At 37.1% G+C, this 20,948-nt stretch overlaps 1 protein-coding gene and 1 long non-coding RNA gene across 6 annotated transcripts in view; one reads left to right on the forward strand and one right to left on the reverse strand.

Annotated features, from left to right (window-relative positions):
* LOC110438027 (uncharacterized) overlaps positions 1-20,948 on the forward strand; it is a 40,616-nt gene that overhangs the window by 9,395 nt on the left and 10,273 nt on the right. For 3 of the 5 annotated variants that reach the window (XR_012391776.1, XR_012391772.1, XR_012391777.1), the window contains one exon: positions 7,757-10,191. This is a non-coding gene — a long non-coding RNA (uncharacterized lncRNA). Of the gene's footprint in view, positions 1-7,756; positions 10,192-16,252; positions 16,455-17,660; positions 17,832-18,556; positions 18,728-19,473; positions 19,706-20,948 lie in introns of those variants that run through there. The other 2 variants (XR_012391770.1, XR_012391771.1) reach the window with 2 other exon arrangements.
* On the reverse strand, positions 10,413-20,264 carry LOC141378086 (uncharacterized). Its single transcript, XM_073925515.1, has 17 exons — positions 20,004-20,264; positions 19,426-19,734; positions 18,529-18,756; positions 17,633-17,860; positions 16,226-16,483; positions 15,308-15,402; positions 15,144-15,191; positions 14,278-14,656; positions 13,964-14,134; positions 13,782-13,870; positions 13,521-13,554; positions 13,049-13,143; positions 12,549-12,596; positions 12,036-12,414; positions 11,688-11,864; positions 11,489-11,577; positions 10,413-11,344 (listed from the first exon to the last, which is right to left on the reverse strand). The coding sequence occupies exons 1-17, from the start codon at positions 20,113-20,115 to the stop codon at positions 11,216-11,218; spliced, it is 2,868 nt and encodes a 955-aa protein (XP_073781616.1). The 5' UTR covers positions 20,116-20,264; the 3' UTR covers positions 10,413-11,215.

A 20,948-nucleotide genomic window follows, 5' to 3' on the forward strand; every position in this document is an offset into this window, starting at 1 on the left:
ATTTTGGCAATAGCCTTTTGTATTAAATAGCCGATTTGATCTATACAAAACTTTTCACTGAGCTCAGTAAAATATTCTTTGATAAGTTATTAATAATCTGTTCAATAATTTGTTAAAGCCTAAACGAATGGTAAAATATAGATTGTAATTGAATATAATATAGTCTAGTTTAAATAAATAAATAAAATATAGCCTATTTTAATAGCCTATAAATAAGTATAGCTCTAACATATTTTTAAATTAAATAAATAGGTTATTTTCTGAAGAATGCGCATGTCCATGTTTATCATACCATCGAATTAAACACAAAACAATATCTCATGTGTATTTCGTATATTTGAAGGAGCAGTCAATGCATGCACTGAAAATAGATTATAGGCCACCTTAAAACTTAAATAGGCTATTAATACCGGATATAAAAGATAAATAACTTTTTTTGTAAAAAGAGAATCTTCCGGTAGTACTGTCACAAAGGAGTCCTAAATTACAAACGATTGTTTATTAAATTACCGCAACACATTTTATTGCAGAACATTTAAGCTGGTTTCAGCTCTTAGTTCTTTCATTTTCAGTTGTTTTTTTATCGTTTTATTTAACTTGTTTGTTAATTCAATTTTATTTAAAAATTTAAACAGTTTTGTTATTTAGCCTATTATTTTTATGCAACAAAAGTTGCAAACTTATTTGCTATGAGAGGTGAGAGAGAAACAGAGCGGAAAGTGTCGGTCAAGTGATGTTGATGTGAACAGCTGAAGCTGTCAAATTATTTGTAGTTCATTTATTATTATTGTTGATGATTAAAAATAAAAATACTATTCATTTTATTTAATAATGTAATTAAAACATGTAATAGTTCTACATTAATGCGAAACGAGCTAAATATCGTCTGTAAAATCGTCATAGGTTTCAGCTCTTGGCAATTCTTTCCCTATCGTCGATACACGAGAGATTGTCTTTCATTCGTATACATTAATTTCCAGAGATCTCTTTGTCTCTTGCCAGGATGTCCCATATGACTAACGCAAGACCAGGGAGTCATTCTAAAGTCTCGTGAGGTGGTTCCCGCTGAAAATCCTGTAAGGCCCCATGGTTAGCTGATTAAATCATTTACCAAGTTGGGTGACGGGTACCCGAACATCTGTGGCCAAAGTATTGGTCAAAATAGTCAAAATCAATTAGTGCTCTGTTATCCTGATGGTATAGGCCCTCGAGCCAGTTCAGTGACCAGACAATGTGGCATTGGTAGTGCAGTTTTAGTGAGTGCACTTGAGATGGGAGTTGCTAATGTTCTGTTGCTTAAAATCAATCTACAGTCTGAATTAGTGAGTGGTGACGTGATCGTTGGTGTTTTGTTGATTTGTTGCGAATCCTAACACCATTGATTTGTTCTTTGTCCCTCTACAGGAAAAGGCAGATCTGATTCAGTACTAAGAAGGATGCTATAGGCTGTGCTGACTTATAGAGAAGTAATGATTCACCTGACTCACGATTCGATACGATTCACGATTTAGTCATGATTTTTAACAAAATTTTTTGAAACAAATTTAAGGTAAAGAGCCCTTTAATTTTTTTCTGAAATGCTTCACAGTTTTGCAAAATATAATGTATTTTCAGATTCCAAAAAAATAAATAAATAAAGGAATACAAACTAAAGAAGGCTCATTAATATAAACAAACTAAAACTGTGACTGTGCTGGGATTTTACATTTTTAAAAAGAAATATTAGCATATTTATGTTTTCTGGCATAAGCTGAGATCTTTGCACTTTTACAGTGTCCCCTGCTGATAAAAACTGAGATGGCTAGTGTGGAGAGGTAAGCTTTTCCTAAACCAGAGAGCAGGGTGTACATAGGTGGTCAATTGACCCTCTTATTTGCAGGTAAAGCAAGAATTATGCCTGTAAACACAGCGCCCCCTCTGCTCAAAACATGTATCGCGTTTCATTCAACATTTCAATCGGTTTAAATTGTCACATATTTGTACCGATTACATCCCAACTGACTTGTCTTTGTGTCCCAAGATGTTAACTGATGATCAAAAATCTAATTCTACTCTTGCCTTACTTTTTGAATTGGCTTGACTAGAGCTGGAGAATTCTAATGAGAAAGTGGGTTTCCTCAAGTCCTACTGAAAACTGGAATGTACTAACTAAACCAAATCATAATTCCAGTAGTTTATCAAGACATGATTTTAGACTTTGCACACAACAGTGCAGCTGATCCATTTAGGTGTTTTAAACATGTACGACTGAATTTTGCGAAAGTTAAATTGGCCTGATTTAAAACAGGAGGTCTCACAATTTTGTAAGACTTGACACATTTGTCAAGTGGTTGGGAAACCCAACCAAAAAATTCAACTTGCACCACTTTTATCTAATTCCGATGGTTTCTGAGGCATTTGAACATATTTCATTCGAGTGTGTAGGACCTCTTCCACATTCAAAATCTGGCAATAAGTACCTGTTTACGATTATGTGCGCAACTACACATTTTCCTGAGGCCAATCCTTTACATTTTGTAACTGCTAGAGCGATCACCAAAACACTGGTTAAGTTTTTCACGGTCTTTGGTTCAGAGTGATCATGGAACAAATTTTACATCTCAAACGTTTTCTCAAGAGCTTAAACGACTCGCCATTAAACATAACATCTCCACTGCTTATCATCCAGAGAGTCAAGGTGCTTTAGAGAGGTTTCATCAGACAGATAAGGTCTATAAATTCTCACATACTCTTTTGAGCTTGAAAGAGGAAGAAATTCTGTGGTTGCTTTTCGCTTCACGAGAGGTGATACAAGAATCACTGGGGGAGAACTTTTTGGGCACACTTTTTGCTGTCCTTTAGCTGTATTGAAAGACAAGTGACTCTCTGATTCAAAAAGCACCACTGTTCCTGAATATTTTTCACAGTTTCGTACATGTTTATACAGGGCTGTGACAGTGAAAATTTTTATAACTGCAGTGGGAAGACCGCCGGTGTTGCAGTTGCAGTGGTTTTGTTTACTCAAAACTGAAAATTCATTCTGTCATTAATTACTAATTATTAATTAATTATTAGAGACAAAGATGGCGGCGCCCGGTACGGCAGCGGCTACTCCGGCTCCGTGTAACGATGTGCGTTTTATGTTAAATGTGTCGTCTGAATCGTCTCAGTCATGTACGAGAAAAGTCTACAACAGAGACCTACTGCTTGGTCTACGAAACACGAACTTTTCAAACGATTTCTCTGGAATTATGTTTGCTTTGGATCACAAAATTCTCGACGAGCTAGGTATCCTACGACTGCAAGACCCAGAGGCCTGCAAAGCAGTGGTCTCCCCTCCCGATACTGGCCGATGCTCGAGGCGACGTAAGCGGTGGGAGGGACGTAGCACTCGTCGCAAGCGGTGTGCTAGACCTAGCAAGCGAGAGAGTCGAGCGGGTATTAGCGCAAGGCTAAAAGCTAAACCATACAGACCTGCACTTCCTGCGATTCTGCTTTCCAACGTTCGCTCGCTGGAAAACAAAATGGACTATCTCAGATTGGATCTAAATACACAAAAGAAGGTGAAAGATTGCAGCGCCATCGTCCTCACCGAGACATGGCTTAACCACAGCGTTCCAGATAACGCTATTCAGGTGGACGGACTAACAACATTCAGAGCGGACAGGAGTCACGCACTCACTGGTAAGCTACGAGGTGGTGGAGTGGCAATCTACATCAATAACAACTGGTGCACAAATGCTAAAGTTCTCCGAAGTCACTGTTCTGAAGACATAGAATTTTTAACAGTTAAATGTCGTCCAGTATACTTGCCAAGAGAATTCTCAGCCGTGACTATTACAGCCGTGTATATACCGCCCAGTGCGAATACAAAAGACGCACTTACTACATTGTATCAATCTGTGAGCTCGATGCAGGACTCAAACCCGGACTATGCCTGTATAATCGCTGGCGATTTTAATCAGGCCAAACTAAAGACAGTACTCCCACACTTTTATAAATATGTGGACTTTGCAACCAGGGGAGAGAACATTCTGGACCAGGTCTACTCAAACATCAAACAGGCCTACAGAGCTGTTCCCCACCCCCATCTGGGTAACTCGGACCATCTTTCTGTTATACTTATGCCATCTTACAGGCCACTGTTATTGAGAAACAAAGCTTCTGTGAAGCAGATCCGAACCTGGCCAGAGGGGGCCACTTCAGCCCTCCAAGACTGTTTTGACTGCACAGATTGGGCTGTTTTCAGGGAGGCTGCCACTTCCAACCAGCTTGTTAATATAACGGAATACACTGAATCTGTGACAGGATATATATCCAAATGCATAGAAGATGTGACCGTCATAAAACACATTACCACAAGGGAAAACAATAAACCATGGTTCACCAGGGAGGTTTGTGAGCTTCTAAAAGCACGGAATGTAGCTTTCAAGTCCGGAGACAAAGAGGCCCTCAGAATTGCCAGGGCCAACTTGAACCGGGGCCTGAGAGTAGCAAAGCGTGCCTATGGACGAAAAATCCAGTCACACTTTACTGACATAAATGACCCCAGACGCCTCTGGCAAGGCATCCAGTCAGTAACAGACTACAGGCCTATACCTCCACCGTGTGAGGACAGCACAGTCTTCTTAAACTCACTCAATTCATTCTTCAGCCGTTTTGAGGAAAACAACAACATCATTCCAACAAAAGCTCCACACTGTGTGGACGATGTAATACTTCAACTTGACCCTGCTGATGTGAGGAGGACCCTTCAAAAGGTCAACCCCTGGAAGGCTGCTGGTCCTGATAATATACCTGGGCGTGTGCTTAGAGACTGTGCAAACTCACTTACAGATGTTCTCACAGATATTTTTAACATTTCTCTGAGTAAAGCCATTATACCAGAAAGCTTCAAAGCTACTACTATCATCCCGCTACCTAAGAAATCACCAGTCACAACACTGAACGACTACCGGCCTATAGCACTTACGTCCATCATAATGAAGTGCTTTGAAAGGCTGGTTAAGGCTCACATAACATCTAGCCTACCTGCCACATTTGACCCTTTCCAGTTTGCTTATCGTTCCAAGCGTTCCACTGATGATGCCATAGCAACAGCACTTCACCTCAGCCTGGCTCATCTGGAAAACAAAAACAGCTGTGTGCGGATGCTGTTCATTGACTTCAGCTCTGCCTTTAACACAGTCATACCACAACACCTGGTGGGAAAACTCAGAGCTGTAGGCATCAGCACCCCACTGTGCAACTGGTTATTAGATTTTCTCACCAACAGACCACAGACAGTAAGAGTCGGTGAAAACTCCTCACAGACCATCATCATGAACACTGGGGTCCCTCAAGGATGTGTGTTAAGTCCTCTGCTGTTCACACTGATGACTCATGACTGATACAACTCAAATCACATCATCAAATTTGCAGATGACACGACAGTTGTGGGCCTCATCAGCAACGACGACGACTCGGCCTACAGAGATGAGGTACATCAACTCATCAACTGGTGTGACACTAATAACCTACATCTCAATGTAAATAAAACAAAGGAAATAACTGTGGACTTCAGGAGGAATCACAGGTCACACCCCCCCCTCACCATCTATGGCAGTGTGGTAGAGTCAGTGAAAAGCACCAAGTTCCTGGGGGTGCATATTACCAATGACCTGTCTTGGTCTACCAACACCACCTCTCTGGTCAAGAAAGCTCACCAACGCCTCCACTTCCTGCGCAGGATGAAAAGAGCTAACCTCCCTCCACCGGCACTCACTACCTTCTACAAAGGTGCCATTGAGAGTATTCTCACCAGCAGTCTCTCAGTCTGGTATGGTAGCTGCTCTGCTGCTGACCGGACAGCTCTACAGAGGGTGGTGAGGTCAGCTGAGAAGATAATCGGATCAGCCCTACCATCCATTCAGGACATATACCCGCTCCGTTGCTACAAAAGAGCTACAAACATCATCAAAGACTTCACCCATCCCACACATAAACTGTTCACTCTCCTACCATCTGGGAAACGCTACAGCAGTATGCGTTGCAAGTCTACTAGACTCATAAATAGCTTTTTTGCTCAAGCTATTAGACTGCTCAACTCACTCATGAAAACTGGATTATAAAATCACAATCCACAGCCCACACACACAAAAATCTGTGGAACTGTGAGAAAAGCAAACTCAATGTTTTTATATTAATATTCCTTGCACGTGTAACATGTTTACAAAATACACTTACCTCTAAGCTGCTACTTTGCACTTTTGCCATACTGCACCTAATTGCACTACAATAAATACCTCAACTTGGTCATATTCTGGAACAATAGGATATATGGTAACTGTTCACAGTTTATTAGTGTCTATTATTTAATTCATCTTGTACTATATTAGTTAAATGTTTAGTTTATGTCTAGTGTGTGTCATATTTTTGTTTTTTAAATTGCACATTGGAGTATGGGAGAAACGCAATTTCAGTCTGCTGTGTAATGTACTGTTGCATGGTTTGATTGACAATAAAGTTGACTTGACTTGACTAATCTTTTATTATAACATTTTTTAATATGAAAATACAATAATGTATGAAAAATGTGAAATTAAAGCAATAGTCCAGAGAGCTGGTTTTCCGCGTCAGTTCAGGTGCACCGTTTATAGCCTTTAAAGTGTACACGTGGCGGCGGAGGCTGGACTAGCGAAGGTCCAGCCGCCTAATTCATTACATGTTTTGGCTAACTAATTCTTTAAATACAACTCTCTTGAGCTCCTAAGGGAAAAACTCAGAAAAAGTTTTCTGTTAAATTAATTTTAGCAGTGACACAACTGACAGTCACTTTCACTTTAGTTTTTCAGTTAGGATAAATATTAGGAGTAACCTAAAACAAATTTTAGTTAGACACTGCACAGTCCTACAATAGTCTACACTATAGTTAATATTATAATATCATTTCATATCATATCATTATATCATTTTCATCAATATTATTAAAACTAAGCTATAAAATTGATAAAACGCAGAACCCTTAAAAATATTTGCTTTCATTTTGACATCTCTAAAGCGCACTTTTACAGTTGTGTAAAGAAACATCCCATTATGCAGCAGCTGTCTCAAGTTGGAACACTTAAAAAAATGACATAACATAAGGAAACATAGAAGCGTTGCCCAGATAGGACACGATAATAAACTTCAACTGGCGCGCTGAGCTGAATCAAAACAGCTGAGTACCGTCATAACATGTGACCATAATAAATACACGTGGACAACCTAAACAAAACAAACCTACAAGACAAAACAGGCACTCTGGACATCTCTGTTTTGCTACACCAATGCCTTAAAATGTAACTAAGTAACACATTTAGCTACTATTTTTTTAGATGACATTAAATTGTAACATTTACCTTTTTCCTAACGCTGATATTGGTGTGAAAATGAAGCATGATGACTCGGTTATGATTTATTTACCTGTTATATAAAAAGTGGGTTTGCTTGCTGGTGTAGGCATAGTTTGACATATTTTCCTAAAACTTTAAACATTTATGTTATTTAGAAAAAAACAGAAAGAAATAAGGAGAATAAAATATAATTTAAACCACTCGTTTGGCACTGAAGCCACGATCCGTGTCTGCGTAAATAAACAGTGTTGTTGCTAACCTTTATTAATAAAGTCAGTAATAGCGAAAGTGTGCATAGCCTATTATTATAGCTATAAAAAGTATATTACTGGTCTAAGTCAGTAACTTGCATCTAAATTGTCGGTGAAATGTTGTCACCCCTGATGCTTTTCTCTTAATTATAGGGTGATGGCGTTCAGGATGAAAAATGCTCCAAGATCTTTTCACAGTGTTGGCTGGTGTTCCCAATCCCGAAGCATACTTGGATGATGTGGTTTTATACAGCTCCACATGGCTGGAACACATAATTTAACTGGCAGAGGCTAAGCTTACTTTGAACTTGGCAAATGTGAATTTGGTAAAGCCGCTCTTGTCTATTTGGGTAAAGTAACTGGTGGTGGTGAAGTGTGCCCATTTGCTGCTAAGGTTATGGTTATTTGTGATTTTTCCTCGTAAGCAAATATGTTGTTTTTTAGGTAAGGTAGGTAACTACCATTCGTTTTGTATGAAATTTGTCATGGTTGTTTCTCTTTTAACTGACCACCTAAGTCTGACGATTGAGTTTGAGTGGTCCGATGCATGCCAGTATGCATTTGAGAATATTAAATCCTTACTGATTTCAGCTCCAGTGTTGGCTGTCTCTGTTCATTTGAAGCCATTTAGTCTAGCGGTGGATGCAAGCGATGCAGGAGCTGTTCTGCAGCAAAGGGTTGCTGATAAAGTGGAATACACAGTTTGTTACTTTTGAAAGAGGTTTACATCTGCACCACGGATGTATTCTGCTATTGAAAAAGAGGCTTTAGCAATGGTTCTTGCTATTCAACATTTCGAGAGTTATTTGTCAAACTGTCATCCGATTGTTGTAGATTGTGACCATAACCCACTCACCTTCCTAAATTCTATGCGTTTATAACTATTTTTGTAGTGTCATTAAAACGTGGCTTCTTGTCTTAAACGATGACTCAAGCTTTCATAGTATTACTTTTAAAAAAGGAAAAAGATCCCACCTCTTGTAACTCCTATAGGCCCTTTTCATTAATAAATGCTGATGCTAAAATGTTGGCTATTCATGTTGAAAAGATACTTCCATATGTATATCTGAATTGCAAAAAGGTTTTATGTATAGGAGACATGTGTTCTTTAATGTTCCTACTCTTTTATATATATATATTCCTACCATTTCTCTGTTGTCACTGAGGTTGTAATTGCTCTTGATGCTGAAAAAGCATCTTTTAGATGAATGGTCATATCTCTTTGTTGTATTTAAAAAAATTGGGCTTGTGAATAATTTTATTTTATGGATTCATCTCTTATATGCTCACCCCAGGCCAGCATACCCACAGATGGTATGCATTCACAATACTTTAAATTAGGCCGGGGTACACAGCAGGGATGCCCACTCTCCTCTCTAATATTTGCCCTGGCTGTTGAGCCACTGTCAATTGCCTGACGTTCATCTGTTTCATTTGAAGGAATCTCCCGTTCTGATATTGCAACTGAATTATCACTTTATGCCGATGACTTTTGGTATTATGTCTGTAACCCGATCACTGCCATTTCTTCTATCATTTCCTTTCTTAACAAAATTTGCTCATGTTCTGGTTGTAAAATTAATTTTCAGAAGAGTGAGAGTTACCCTTTTAATTCTTTGGCATTGCAACTTAAAGACTCTAATGTTTCATTTAGGCTGTGTAAATCTGGTAACATTTATCCCAAGATGTTTAAAACCAGATCTCTTTCATCTCTCTTCTCCACTAATTATTCTCCTTTTTTGGCTCAATCTAAATCTGACCCCCAAAGGTGGCACAATCTTCATTTCTTCCTTAATTGGAAGAATTAACACAGTCAAAATGAATATTCTCCCTAAATTATTATTTTTATTTTAGCGTATTCCGTTGTTTTTGCCAAATAGCTTTTTTAAGTCTATTGACCAAATTGTTACACCCTTTCTGTGGTATGGTAAAGTACCTTGTATTCTTAAACTTGTACTTGAAAATTGTAAACTGTGTGGGGTTATCTCTACCCAAGTTTAAGTTTTACTTCTGGTCAGCTAACATTCATAAGATTATGTTTTGGTTTAACTCATCTTATGCTCCCAGATGCAAATTAGACGCAAAATCATGTCTTCCCACTCCTTTACAGGCCTTACTTACTGCCGCTTTACCTATTAATGGCTCCAAGTTTACAGATAATGTAATTGTCTTATCAACCCTTAGGATTTGGTCTCAATTTAGGTCCCGTTTTAAGCTAAATCCGCCTCTTCATTAATGCCACTATCCATGAATTACTTGTTTCCTCTATCAGTCACTGACCATGCTTTATGGTGTGGCAAGAGATACTGTAGGTTTACTATGTTTCAGAGGTTTGTTTAAGGATTGTATATTCTGCACCAATGCAATGTTTTCTTCTGAATTAGAACTGCCACCTTCACATCTTTTCTGTTATTTTCAAACCAAAGCTGTTTCTTTATTTCTATATTTTCTCTGCCTATCACGGAAGTTGGTAAGGGAGAATTTTCTTCTGAATAAAATTTTTGAAAAGGCACTATTTTCAAGGTCTTATTGTCAGCTTATTGATTTAGCGGACTGTACTAATGCTGAAATTAAAAGTTGGGTGAATTAAAAGAAACTTGTTGGGTAAATTGTTTGAGGTTGACTGGTGGGTAAATGCCGTGCACCACTAATATATGCTTTTATTTAATATAATATTTCTAAATAATATATACAATAAAATAATTAATATAATGTATACATTTAAAACAATGACGAATTTAACTTAGCACTGGGTTACTATTATGGCCATCGTACAACTTTTTTTCCTTTTATTATTTTATTTATTTTTATAGCATTACTGTCATTAGTAATTTTGTAAAGTTTAAGACTAAAGTAGTAAAAAAAAGAAGTGAAATGAAAAAATGGAGATGCCATTTCTGAGTGCAATATTTTTTATTGAACAAAAAGAAAATGTACATACAATACAACAGTAAACATCACATTACAGTGAACATTAAACATACAGTTTGGTACCTTCTATTTTACTGAGACCCAGAAGGGACATGATGGTGGGAAAAAAAACTCAGTGGGAGGAAAATATCTATTTTTAAGTTTTTACCTCCCAGGGTTTTGTTTTCCCTCGCAATAGTTTTGCGTTCCCTGGCAAAGATCTTTTATGTTCTGTCGCAACACTGTTGTTCCACAAACACTTCCTGTTCACTTTATATTTAAAAAATGTCGGTAATTTGTATGTACAGTTCAGCATGTACCATGTACATGGTTGATGTGCATATTGTGCATTCGTCTTGCAGTGGTTGAGAGCTCTGCACATCACTATGGTGCTTTCACATAGCATTTCTTCATTCGGCACTGGGTTGCTTACATGGTCGCCGAACATTTTTTAAAATTTTTTATTGCACAACTACCATTAGTATTTCCAGAAAATAACAAAATATTTATTGATAAAATAAATTAATAAAAAATACAATAAAAATATGGGGATGCCGTAACAGCTGATGAATCAGTCGGTCCCTGAGTCTGGGGTCTTGAAGATTTCTGGTCTTGAGGTGGCACAGGGTTGCTGTCATGGCTGGCTACAACTTCCTTTTTTAAGTGTTTATGTTTTTTTTAAAACTACTATCATCAGTCATACTAAAATATACAATAATATCTAAAGAAAAAACTAACAAGTAAAAAGAAGGGAATATTAAAAAATGAGGGATCCTCTGACTGCTGATGGACGATGCGGTTCTCGGGTGCAGGTCTTTCCAGGTCTTCAGGCTGAAACAAAAACAAAATTGAGGTCTGCTATTTAATGCATTATTAACCAAAGAACATCTAAAAAAGATTTTTAAACAATTATGAAAATTTAGGAAGATAAAAAAGAGTGCAAATATTAAAGAATGTTCAGAATGTAAATAATACCGTAAACCAGTCATGGAGACTCAGTTTCTCAAGTTCAATTCGCTGCTCTGGCTCGATCTGGAGACAGCAGCGGATCAAATCACAGCATTCTGTGCAGAAAGAAGAGAGAGAGCTCAGATTTACTCCACAACTTAATTAATAAATAATAGTTTGTATTATTCAGATTGACCTCTTTCCTTGACCCAAATAGAGATTTTACCTTTTGTCAAGTGATCTTTGGTCCAGATGTTACGTCTGATCATTTGCAGGTCGTGTCGATTTGGAAAATCTCCACACATCATCACATAAAGGAGTAGCCCAAGAGACCACACTGTCGTTGTTTTACCGTGGTACTCGCCAGTTATCCGATACTCAGGTGGGACATAGTCATCTGTGCCTGAATGAGAGAGGTTTTAACCATTAGTCATTAGTCACCAGATCGACAGTATTAATCGATTAGTGGACTCCATTCTATGATGCTATGTGAGAGCTTGACTCACTCAGAGTCTATTGTGAACTCATCACTACAGTTTGAGACTCAATTCCCAGTTTAAGGGATCATACATACCAGCAAAACTTGTGTAAGGAGCATCGGTGAGGATTTCCCCGCATCCAAAGTCGATCAGTTTGATTTCGAGGGTGTCCGGGTTGATCAGGATGTTCTCCATCTTGATATCGCGATGAAAGACTTTGCGTCTGCAGCACGTTTGAGCTGCAAATATTACCTGCCACATGATCAACCGTGCCCCATCCTCATCGATGATCGACTCTTGGCGCAGGAGAAAGGAGAGCAGCTCTTCAGAGGGCATAGGCCGCTCTAGGACCATGATGTATTCGTCCTCATCCACGCGCCAGTCCAAAAGCTTAATTATTTCCTGTATTGCGGGCTCTTGGTTTGCAAGAACTAAAAGAGCAACCTCCATTGGAAGTGATTCCGGATAGCCGTCCTGGAAGAAATATATTTGTTATGATGATTGGATGGATATTGTGTAAAACATGATGACAATTACAGTTTGTCTAGTGATTTATAGATACTTAAAGTGAAACAGTGAATGAGAGTTGAAGAGCACAGCATACTTACAATGTCGATGAACTTGACGTTCTCGGTGTAGGCAGTTTTAATTGCCACCTGCTCAACAGAACAAAGAAAGCATGTGTTATAGAATTATACACAATTATTGTGTTCAGAGTTCACATTTGTCCAATGCTATCTCATGGCAATTTGTCACTTTTTGATTTAGTGGCTGATTCGTATGAATTTGTACAATCTCATTCTTGTAATTTGCTTATCCAGGTTGACATTTGGGTTTAGGGCTGGAGTTTGGTGCCACGCATCCTTTTAAAAATCACATTTTTCATATGAATGAACTCATAAATTCATACCAATTAGCCACTAAATGACAAAAGCTAAAATAGTTCAGTTTTCTCTTGAGATCAGGCTGATTTTCAGTCATTAACACTGAACAGTTTAACAAAGTAGCAGTTTAATTTATCCCAAAAATAAGAATCACATATCTATCTATTATTTTTTTATCTGATACTCTGATATAAAGCGGTGATAAAGATAATAATTGATGATACCTGAAGGCCATCCTCTAGTCGGGTTGCAGCTTGAACAAGTCCAAAGCCTCCTTTACCCAGCAGAACGCCAAGTTCATAAGAGGATGAGTTGATGACTGTCAAAAGAAAAATCAAAGATGTTGATATAAAATGTCAATCAGTAGAGAGTTTATTTAATCCAAGACTATTGTCTGATTCATATACGCACTCAATATTTGTACTTAAATTAACACAAAACAGGACAGTTTAAATGAACTGTAGTAGTTATAGAAATATTTATGCTTCATGTAAAATATACATATTCAACGCACACACATAAACAAATGAACAATGAAATCTTGTTGAATGTGGAAAAACCGTTGTGCTATTTATCATCTATTATTAAACAAAACACATAAAACATTTGAGTGCTGATTAAATATTGACATTAATAAAGACATTGCCATAAAAGTGTGTGTGTGCATGCGTGTGCTGGGTTAACTACCAAACTGACCCATTATTTCGCTGCTCTTCTTCTCTTCGTTGGTCTGAAACAGAAACAGAAATCATATTTAGTGTCATCACACAACCTGCATAAAACAAATATAGGCAACATGCCTAAAGTAAAGAAAGTGGACATTAAAGAACATGAAGAATGAATATAAAATAGTGTATTAGGACTGACTATACAGCTTTACATAAAACTGTAAATCTAATGCGTATTGTCTACTAACTTATCAAATCAAAAATATTAAACTCATTAACATGTATTTACCTTAATCCAGCTGTGGCGGTTGAGTCGCTCCAGTTTAATCCGCTCTCTGGGGTCTATCTTGAGACAACAGCGCATAAAATCGCAGCATTCTGTGCAGAAAGAAGAGAGAGACATGATCAACTTGAAATTTATTTTTTAGTAATTTAAATTACAACTGTTCTGTGCTGAAAGGAAGATCTCACCTTCTGACAGGCCTTCTATGTCTTTATTCATGATCGTATTCAGTTCTCGTCTTGTTGGAAACTTCCAGAAAAGCATTACAAACAAGACTATTCCGAGAGACCACACTGTCGCTGGTTCTCCGTGGTATTTGCCAGTCTCCAGAAACTCAGGAGGACGATACTCCGCTGTGCCTGGAGGAAAGAGATTTTGTTTCAGTTAACAAGGCATGTTTAATTGAATATTCATTACTAAGCAAGAATTCTCTTGATTCACAACAGTGAATTACTTCATGAGAGCTCAAGTCATGACCACAGTTTAAAGGGATTATACATACCAGAATAGTCTGTGTAAGCCTCATCTTCGAGGATATCCCCGCACCCGAAGTCAATCAATTTGACCTCAAGGGTGTCCGGGTTGATCAGAAGGTTCTCCAGCTTGATATCTCGGTGTAACACTTTTCTTTGGCAGCAAGTTTGAGCTGCGAATACGACCTGTTTCATGATGAACCGTATGTCATCTTCATCAATGGGCCCAACATAGCTTTCTATGAAGTTGTTCAAGGGCTGACAGGGTATGGGCCGTTCCAGGACCATGCAGTAGAAGTCACGTTCCACCTTCCAGTCCAGAAGCTCAATAATTTCAGGAACCCTTGGGCCTTGATTCACAAGGGTTTGAAGAACAATTTCTATTGGAAGTGGTTGAGCAAAACCATCCTAGAAGAAAGAAGGTTTTTATGATGAATCAGTGGTAAAAGAATTGAAATCAGATGATTGTCTACTAAAATATCATTTGCTGTCTGTGATTAAAGAATTAATTCACCCAATTATGTTATTAAAAACCGTCATGCTGTTTCAATACTCTGACAGCTTCTTTCATCTTAGCAACACAAATCCCTCATCCTTCATCAATAGCAATGAGATGCTCAAAGTCCAGAAAAGGAACCAAAACCTTTGTTTTTTAGTCTTAAAAGTGTTCTTGGAGCTTTGTATGTAGAGTTGATCTCTAGGATTTAATCAAAAATATTTAAACTTGTGTTCTGAAGATGAATAAAGGTCTCGGGGGGGGGTTGGACTGACATGAGGGAAAGTAATTAATAACATAACTTTATTTATGGGTGAACTCATCCTTTAATGTTAGCATGACGTGTTTGAAATGTAAAATTGTGGAACAGAGGAGAAACAGAGAGCACAGTTTTCTTACAATGCGGATGAACGTTGTGTCGAACATCGAGCAGTATTTCACTGCAACCTGATCAACAAAACAAAAGAGTGGATGTGTTAGAATTATGAGCAAAGGCAATGGTGAGACCAGAATAACAGGACAAAAATGATTGGCTAGATTAATATTGCTGTTCAGATTCATACCTGAAGTCCATCATCCAAACGAGTCGCTGCATAGACGGTTCCAAAACCTCCTTCACCGAGCTCATCACCAACTTCATATTGGCGTGAATTGATGACTGTTAAAGAGAAATCAGAGATGAGGGAATAAAATGTGACAGCACTTACTACTACTAAATCCAATTAAGAGCTTCTTTTTATTTTCTAAAGACAAATTAGCTGAATATTAGTTATCAACAACATTTAAACAATCTGTATATTGAAGTCAGTCTGAAGCACAGCCCACTAAACTGTAGGGGTCTAACTATTCGCACCTAACCATTTCGGTACGGGATTTTGAGTTCAGTCAGTGTGTATAAAATATGGACAAAAAGACATTTGAGGGGAAAAGTGACACTGCTGGATGTAAATGCTCAGTAGTGCTCTTCTGCAACACTGCACTGACAAACACATCTGTGCATGAATGAACAAGAGTGAGTACAACAACTTCCCAAATATTCACAGTGTTCCAGAATTCAGCATTTTCTGAATAAAGGTGAAAAATGTTTCATTAGAAACGTAAATGTTACTGGTGTTTTCTTCTGTCAGATAACATTTGGCAGAGTTTTTAGTTTTATTTTTATTCATGCAGCAAAGGTTTAATAATTTTTGTCCATTTTTTTTTTAATGACTGAAAAATCCTAATATATATTCTAATTTATTTGTATATTGATATATGTAGAATTCACTTTTTGTCACATTATTAGTCCTCTAACTTTTATGTTTGTAATAGTAATAAATGGTAAAAAAAAATTAACAAGCATTTTTTAAGTTTTGCTTGTTTTTTTATTTCAAACTGTAATAAAATTGAACAGAAATATTTATCCTTACACCCTACTAAATTGAAGTAAACCTGTAAATGTTCACTGAATTACTGAATGAGTGTCAAGGTAGCAAACTTACCGAAAATTGTTTTCTCCTTCTCCTGAGGAACTGATGGCACTGCAGCTTGAAGGACATCATCCTCACTACAGTCGGACCTGGCACAGGCTGTAGGGACGTCGTCAACACTTTGAGCTGCAGCATGGTCTGGAGTTTGGAGGGTCAGTTCAGTGCTGGGAGATTGGAGGACATCACTGTGGTCGTCAACACGGACTGGACAACCACTGGTGCTTAGTTCCTCCGATAACAGGTATTCAGTCCTATCATCAATATCTCGACCTAAAAAGAGAAAAATATGTAATAACTAAGGATTGTTTTATTTAACTTTTTTTAATGAAATGTTAATTAGCCATGTTAAAGTGTGCTGTACATTTTGAAGTGAGTATTTGGGGTGTTGTAGCCCCAAAATGTCAGAATTCTGAAGTCAGAATTATTAGCCCCCCTTTGATTTTTTTTCTTTTTTAAATATTTCCCAAATTATGTTTAACAGAGCAAGGAAATTTTCACAGTATGTCTGATAATATTTTTTCTTCTAGAGAAAGTCTTATTTGTTTTATTTTGGCTACAATAAAAGCAGTTTTAAATTTTTTAAACACCATTTTAAGGACAAAATTATTAGCCCTTTTAAGCTACTTTTTTTTCGATAGTCTACAGAACAAACTTTTATGTTTAGAAATGTGTTGAAAAAAATCTGTTCTTTATTAAACAGAAATTGGGAAAACAAATAATCAGAGGGGCTAATAATTCAGAGGGGCTAATAATAATACTTTAACTATAGTAGTACAGTAGTACAGAAAATACAGTAGTAAATTCCGTCATCATTTACTGACCCTTGATTTATTCCAAACAATTCAGAGTTTTTTATTGTTTGTTTTTTTTAACAGAAAAGAAGATGCTTCAGAGAATGTTGAAACCTGTAACCATTGACTTTAATAGTATTTTTTTTTCTACTATGGATGTCAATGGTTACAGGCTTTCAACATTCTTCAATATATCTTCTTTTCTGTTCAACAAAACAGCAAAACATGGTTTGGAACAAGTCAAGAGTGAATAAATGATAGAAGATTATAATTTTGGTGAACTATCTCTTTAAATAAATAACCTTAGATTTTAATAATACATTAGTAAATGTTGATGCTGTGCAAGTATTTTTCATTCTTATTTCATAAATACATTAACTAACATGAACTATTGGAACATTATTGTGAAGTGTTCCCAATTTTGAAACTAAGCAGGCATTTATTAAATCAGTTTTAAATGTTTAATTTTCTTAAATAAAATAATAATCATAAAAAAGAAGCTATTTTAAACATTTCTCCCTAACTGAAGCGTAAATGAATCAAACCATTTATTGATACACTAATATTAAATTGCCGTCTAATCTGTGCATGTTCATTGAATTACTTAATGGTGAATTAGCAAACTGACCGATCACTGTTTTCTCCAAATTCTGTAGCTGGCATGACTGTGGCTCAGTGTCCCGAAGAACACGTGCACACAAGTTAGCTAGCAAAGGCACTGCAACTTGAAGGACATCATCCTCACTACAGTCGGGAGAATAGAGGACAACACTCTGGTCGTCAACATGGACTGGACAGCCACTGGTGCTTGGTTCCTCCGATGACAGGTATTGAGTCCAATCATCAATTTCTCGACCTAAAAAGAGAAATAATATGTAATAACTAAGGATTGTTTTATTCACATTTGATAATTGTAAGATTAATTTGCCATATTATTGCAAGCTGTACATTTTGAAGTGACTACTTGGGGTCTCGCAGCCCACCATTATAAATGTAAAACGCAGTCAAACAAACATACACTGAAAAAGTGACACTGCTGGATGTAAATGCTCAGTCGTGTTCTGAATACTGAAACATTGCACTGACAAACACATCTCTGTCAATGAAGGAAATCAATAAATATTCAGAGTGCTCCTTAATTTTGTACAATCATTTTTAGGTGATTGTCTTTTCTAACTGTTTGTCTTGCTCTTTTTTGAATATGGGTAAGAAATGTAAGTATTTGTCATTGTTCACAGCAAATGCTGTTCAAGATATTTTCATTCTTAATTCTAGTTAGCAAATACATTAAATAACATCAACTAATCAAACATTAAAGTAAAGTGTTTCCAGTTCTTTAATTATTTTAATCAGGCTGGCATTTATTCAAATGTTTTAATTTGTTATTATTCGCAATTGACAAAACAGAAAAGCACTTTTAAGTTTTGCCATTTTTCTCACAAACTTATTATTACACTGCTGGTAAACTGCCGTCTAATCTGTGCATGTTCATTGAATTACTTAATGGTGAATTAGCAAACTGACCGATCACTGTTTTCTCCAAATTCTGTAGCTGGCATGACTGTGGCTCAGTGTCCCGAAGAACACGTGCACACAAGTTAGCTAGCAAAGGCACTGCAGCTTGAAGGACATCATCCTCACTGCAGTCGGGAGAATAGAGGACAACACTGTGGTCGTCAACATGGACTGGACAGCCACTGGTGCTTGGTTCCTCCGATGACAGGTATTCAGTCCAATCATCAATTTCTCGACCTAAAAAGAGAAATAATATGTAATACCTAAGGATTGTTTTATTCACATTTGATAATTGTAAGATTAATTTGCCATATTATTGCAAGCTGTACATTTTGAAGTGACTACTTGGGGTCTTGCAGCCCACCATTATAAATGTAAAACGCAGTCAAACAAACATACACTGAAAAAGTGACACTGCTGGATGTAAATGCTCAGTCGTGTTCTGAATACTGAAATATTGCACTGACAAACACATCTCTGTCAATGAAGGAAATCAATAAATATTCAGAGTGCTCCTTAATTTTGTACAATCACTTTTAGCTGATTGTCTTTTCTAACTGTTTGTCTTGCTCTTTTTTGAATATGGGTAAGAAATGTAAGTATTTGTCATTGTTCACAGCAAATGCTGTTCATGATATTTTCATTCTTAATTCTAGTTAGCAAATACATTAAATGACATTAACTAATCAAACATTAAAGTAAAGTGTTTCCAGTTCTTTAATTATTTTAATCAGGCTGGCATTTATTCAAATGTTTTAATCTGTTATTATTCACACTTGACAAAACAGAAAAGCACTTCTAGGTTTTGCCATTTTTCTCACAAACTTATTATTACACTGCTGTTAAACTGCCGTCTAATCTGTGCATGTTCATTGAATTACTCAATGTGGAAGTGAACAAACTGACCAGTCACAGTTTTCTCCATATCCTGCTGCTGGCATGACTGTGGCTCAGTGTCCTGAAGAACACGTGCACACAAGTCAGCTAGCAAAGGCACTGCAGCTTGAAGGACATCATCCTCACTACAGTCGGACGTGGCACAGGCTGTAGGGACGTCGTCAACACTTTGAGCTGCAGCATGGTCTGGAGTTTGGAGGGTCGGTGCAGTGATGGGAGAATGAAGGACATCACTGTGGTCGTCAACATGGACTGGACAACCACTGGTGCTTGGTTCCTCCGATGACAGGTGTACAGTCCTATCATCAATATCTCGACCTAAAAGAGAAATAATATGTAAAAATTAAGTATGTTTAAAGTTTGTCCAGAAACTTGACGTGCTAGTTTGGAAATATAGAGAATAACTGAAGAAATATACTAAATCGACTTTAGATACACATTGACTGTATGTTACAGACTTTATAAAACTGATTAACAAAACTTAACAAATAAAGTTTTAAAATTAATAATAAAAAACTTCCACGATAGCGAGTGTAGGGCCCTATATGCAGACTTTGGTGTTCTTATAGCATCGGTATATGGTTTACCATCACTGGTCATCGTGGGTGGAGAGTTTTTCTCCACGGGTTCTTCTCGATGGGGTTTGTTTTCTGTCCTTCCCCGCAGGACTAAAGCAATTACTCCGAGTAATGTAAACATTTTAAAGAGTAAATAGTTAACAATTTGAAAAGCACAAATCTACGAACAAATAACTGTCAGTAAAGACGAAGAAAGTCTTCGTATATCTTCACACTACAGTGGATTGTGAGTAATGGCGCCTGTTCAGCAGAACGTCATCTTTAGAACTTGATGAAACGTGACATTCTAAATTCCAATAAAACCAAGCTGAAACGTGATTGTCCCGTTTAAAACTTCATAAAAAAATTTAATACAAAGTAATAGTCAATCATTTAGTGGCTTTTTTCGTGTGCGTGTGTGTGTGTGTGTGTGTGTGTGTGTGTGTGTGTGTGGAGGGGGGGGGGTGTTGATGGAGAGCTTCAATAAAATCGCTCAGCATATTCAAATTTGTCATGCATTTTTTCGAGTCTTCTTTTTGTATTCACATGATAAATTTATAAATAATCGGCAAGTTTTTAACCGTTTAAGAAAACAATTTATTTTAATCAAAACAATTATTTTGCTCTAAAAACTCTTTTTTTAAACTCACTAATGTGGTTGAGGTTTATCTGTAACGTTAGTAACGTTTTGTTAAAACCATCATTAGGGTGTAAGTTACTCATTTTTGCAGTATGGCCTTAAATTATTTTGTCCACTGAATCCACTTTGCCTCATAATTTGTATTTTTCACTCAGTGCAGTCGGGGACTACAGTATATTGACTATTAGCACAAGGTTAGTTGACTGAATGCCCTGACAGTGTTAGCATTCAGCATGAAATCAGAACAGTTTGCAGTTAAAACCATTTCCTACCTTTTCTTGTAACCCAATAAAATCCACTGCAATTAATGTGGACAGAGATGTTTAATCCACAAT

The sequence above is a fragment of the Danio rerio genome, chromosome 2 (assembly GCF_049306965.1).
Source record: "Danio rerio strain Tuebingen ecotype United States chromosome 2, GRCz12tu, whole genome shotgun sequence".
In the NCBI taxonomy this organism is placed as follows: domain Eukaryota; kingdom Metazoa; phylum Chordata; class Actinopteri; order Cypriniformes; family Danionidae; genus Danio; species Danio rerio.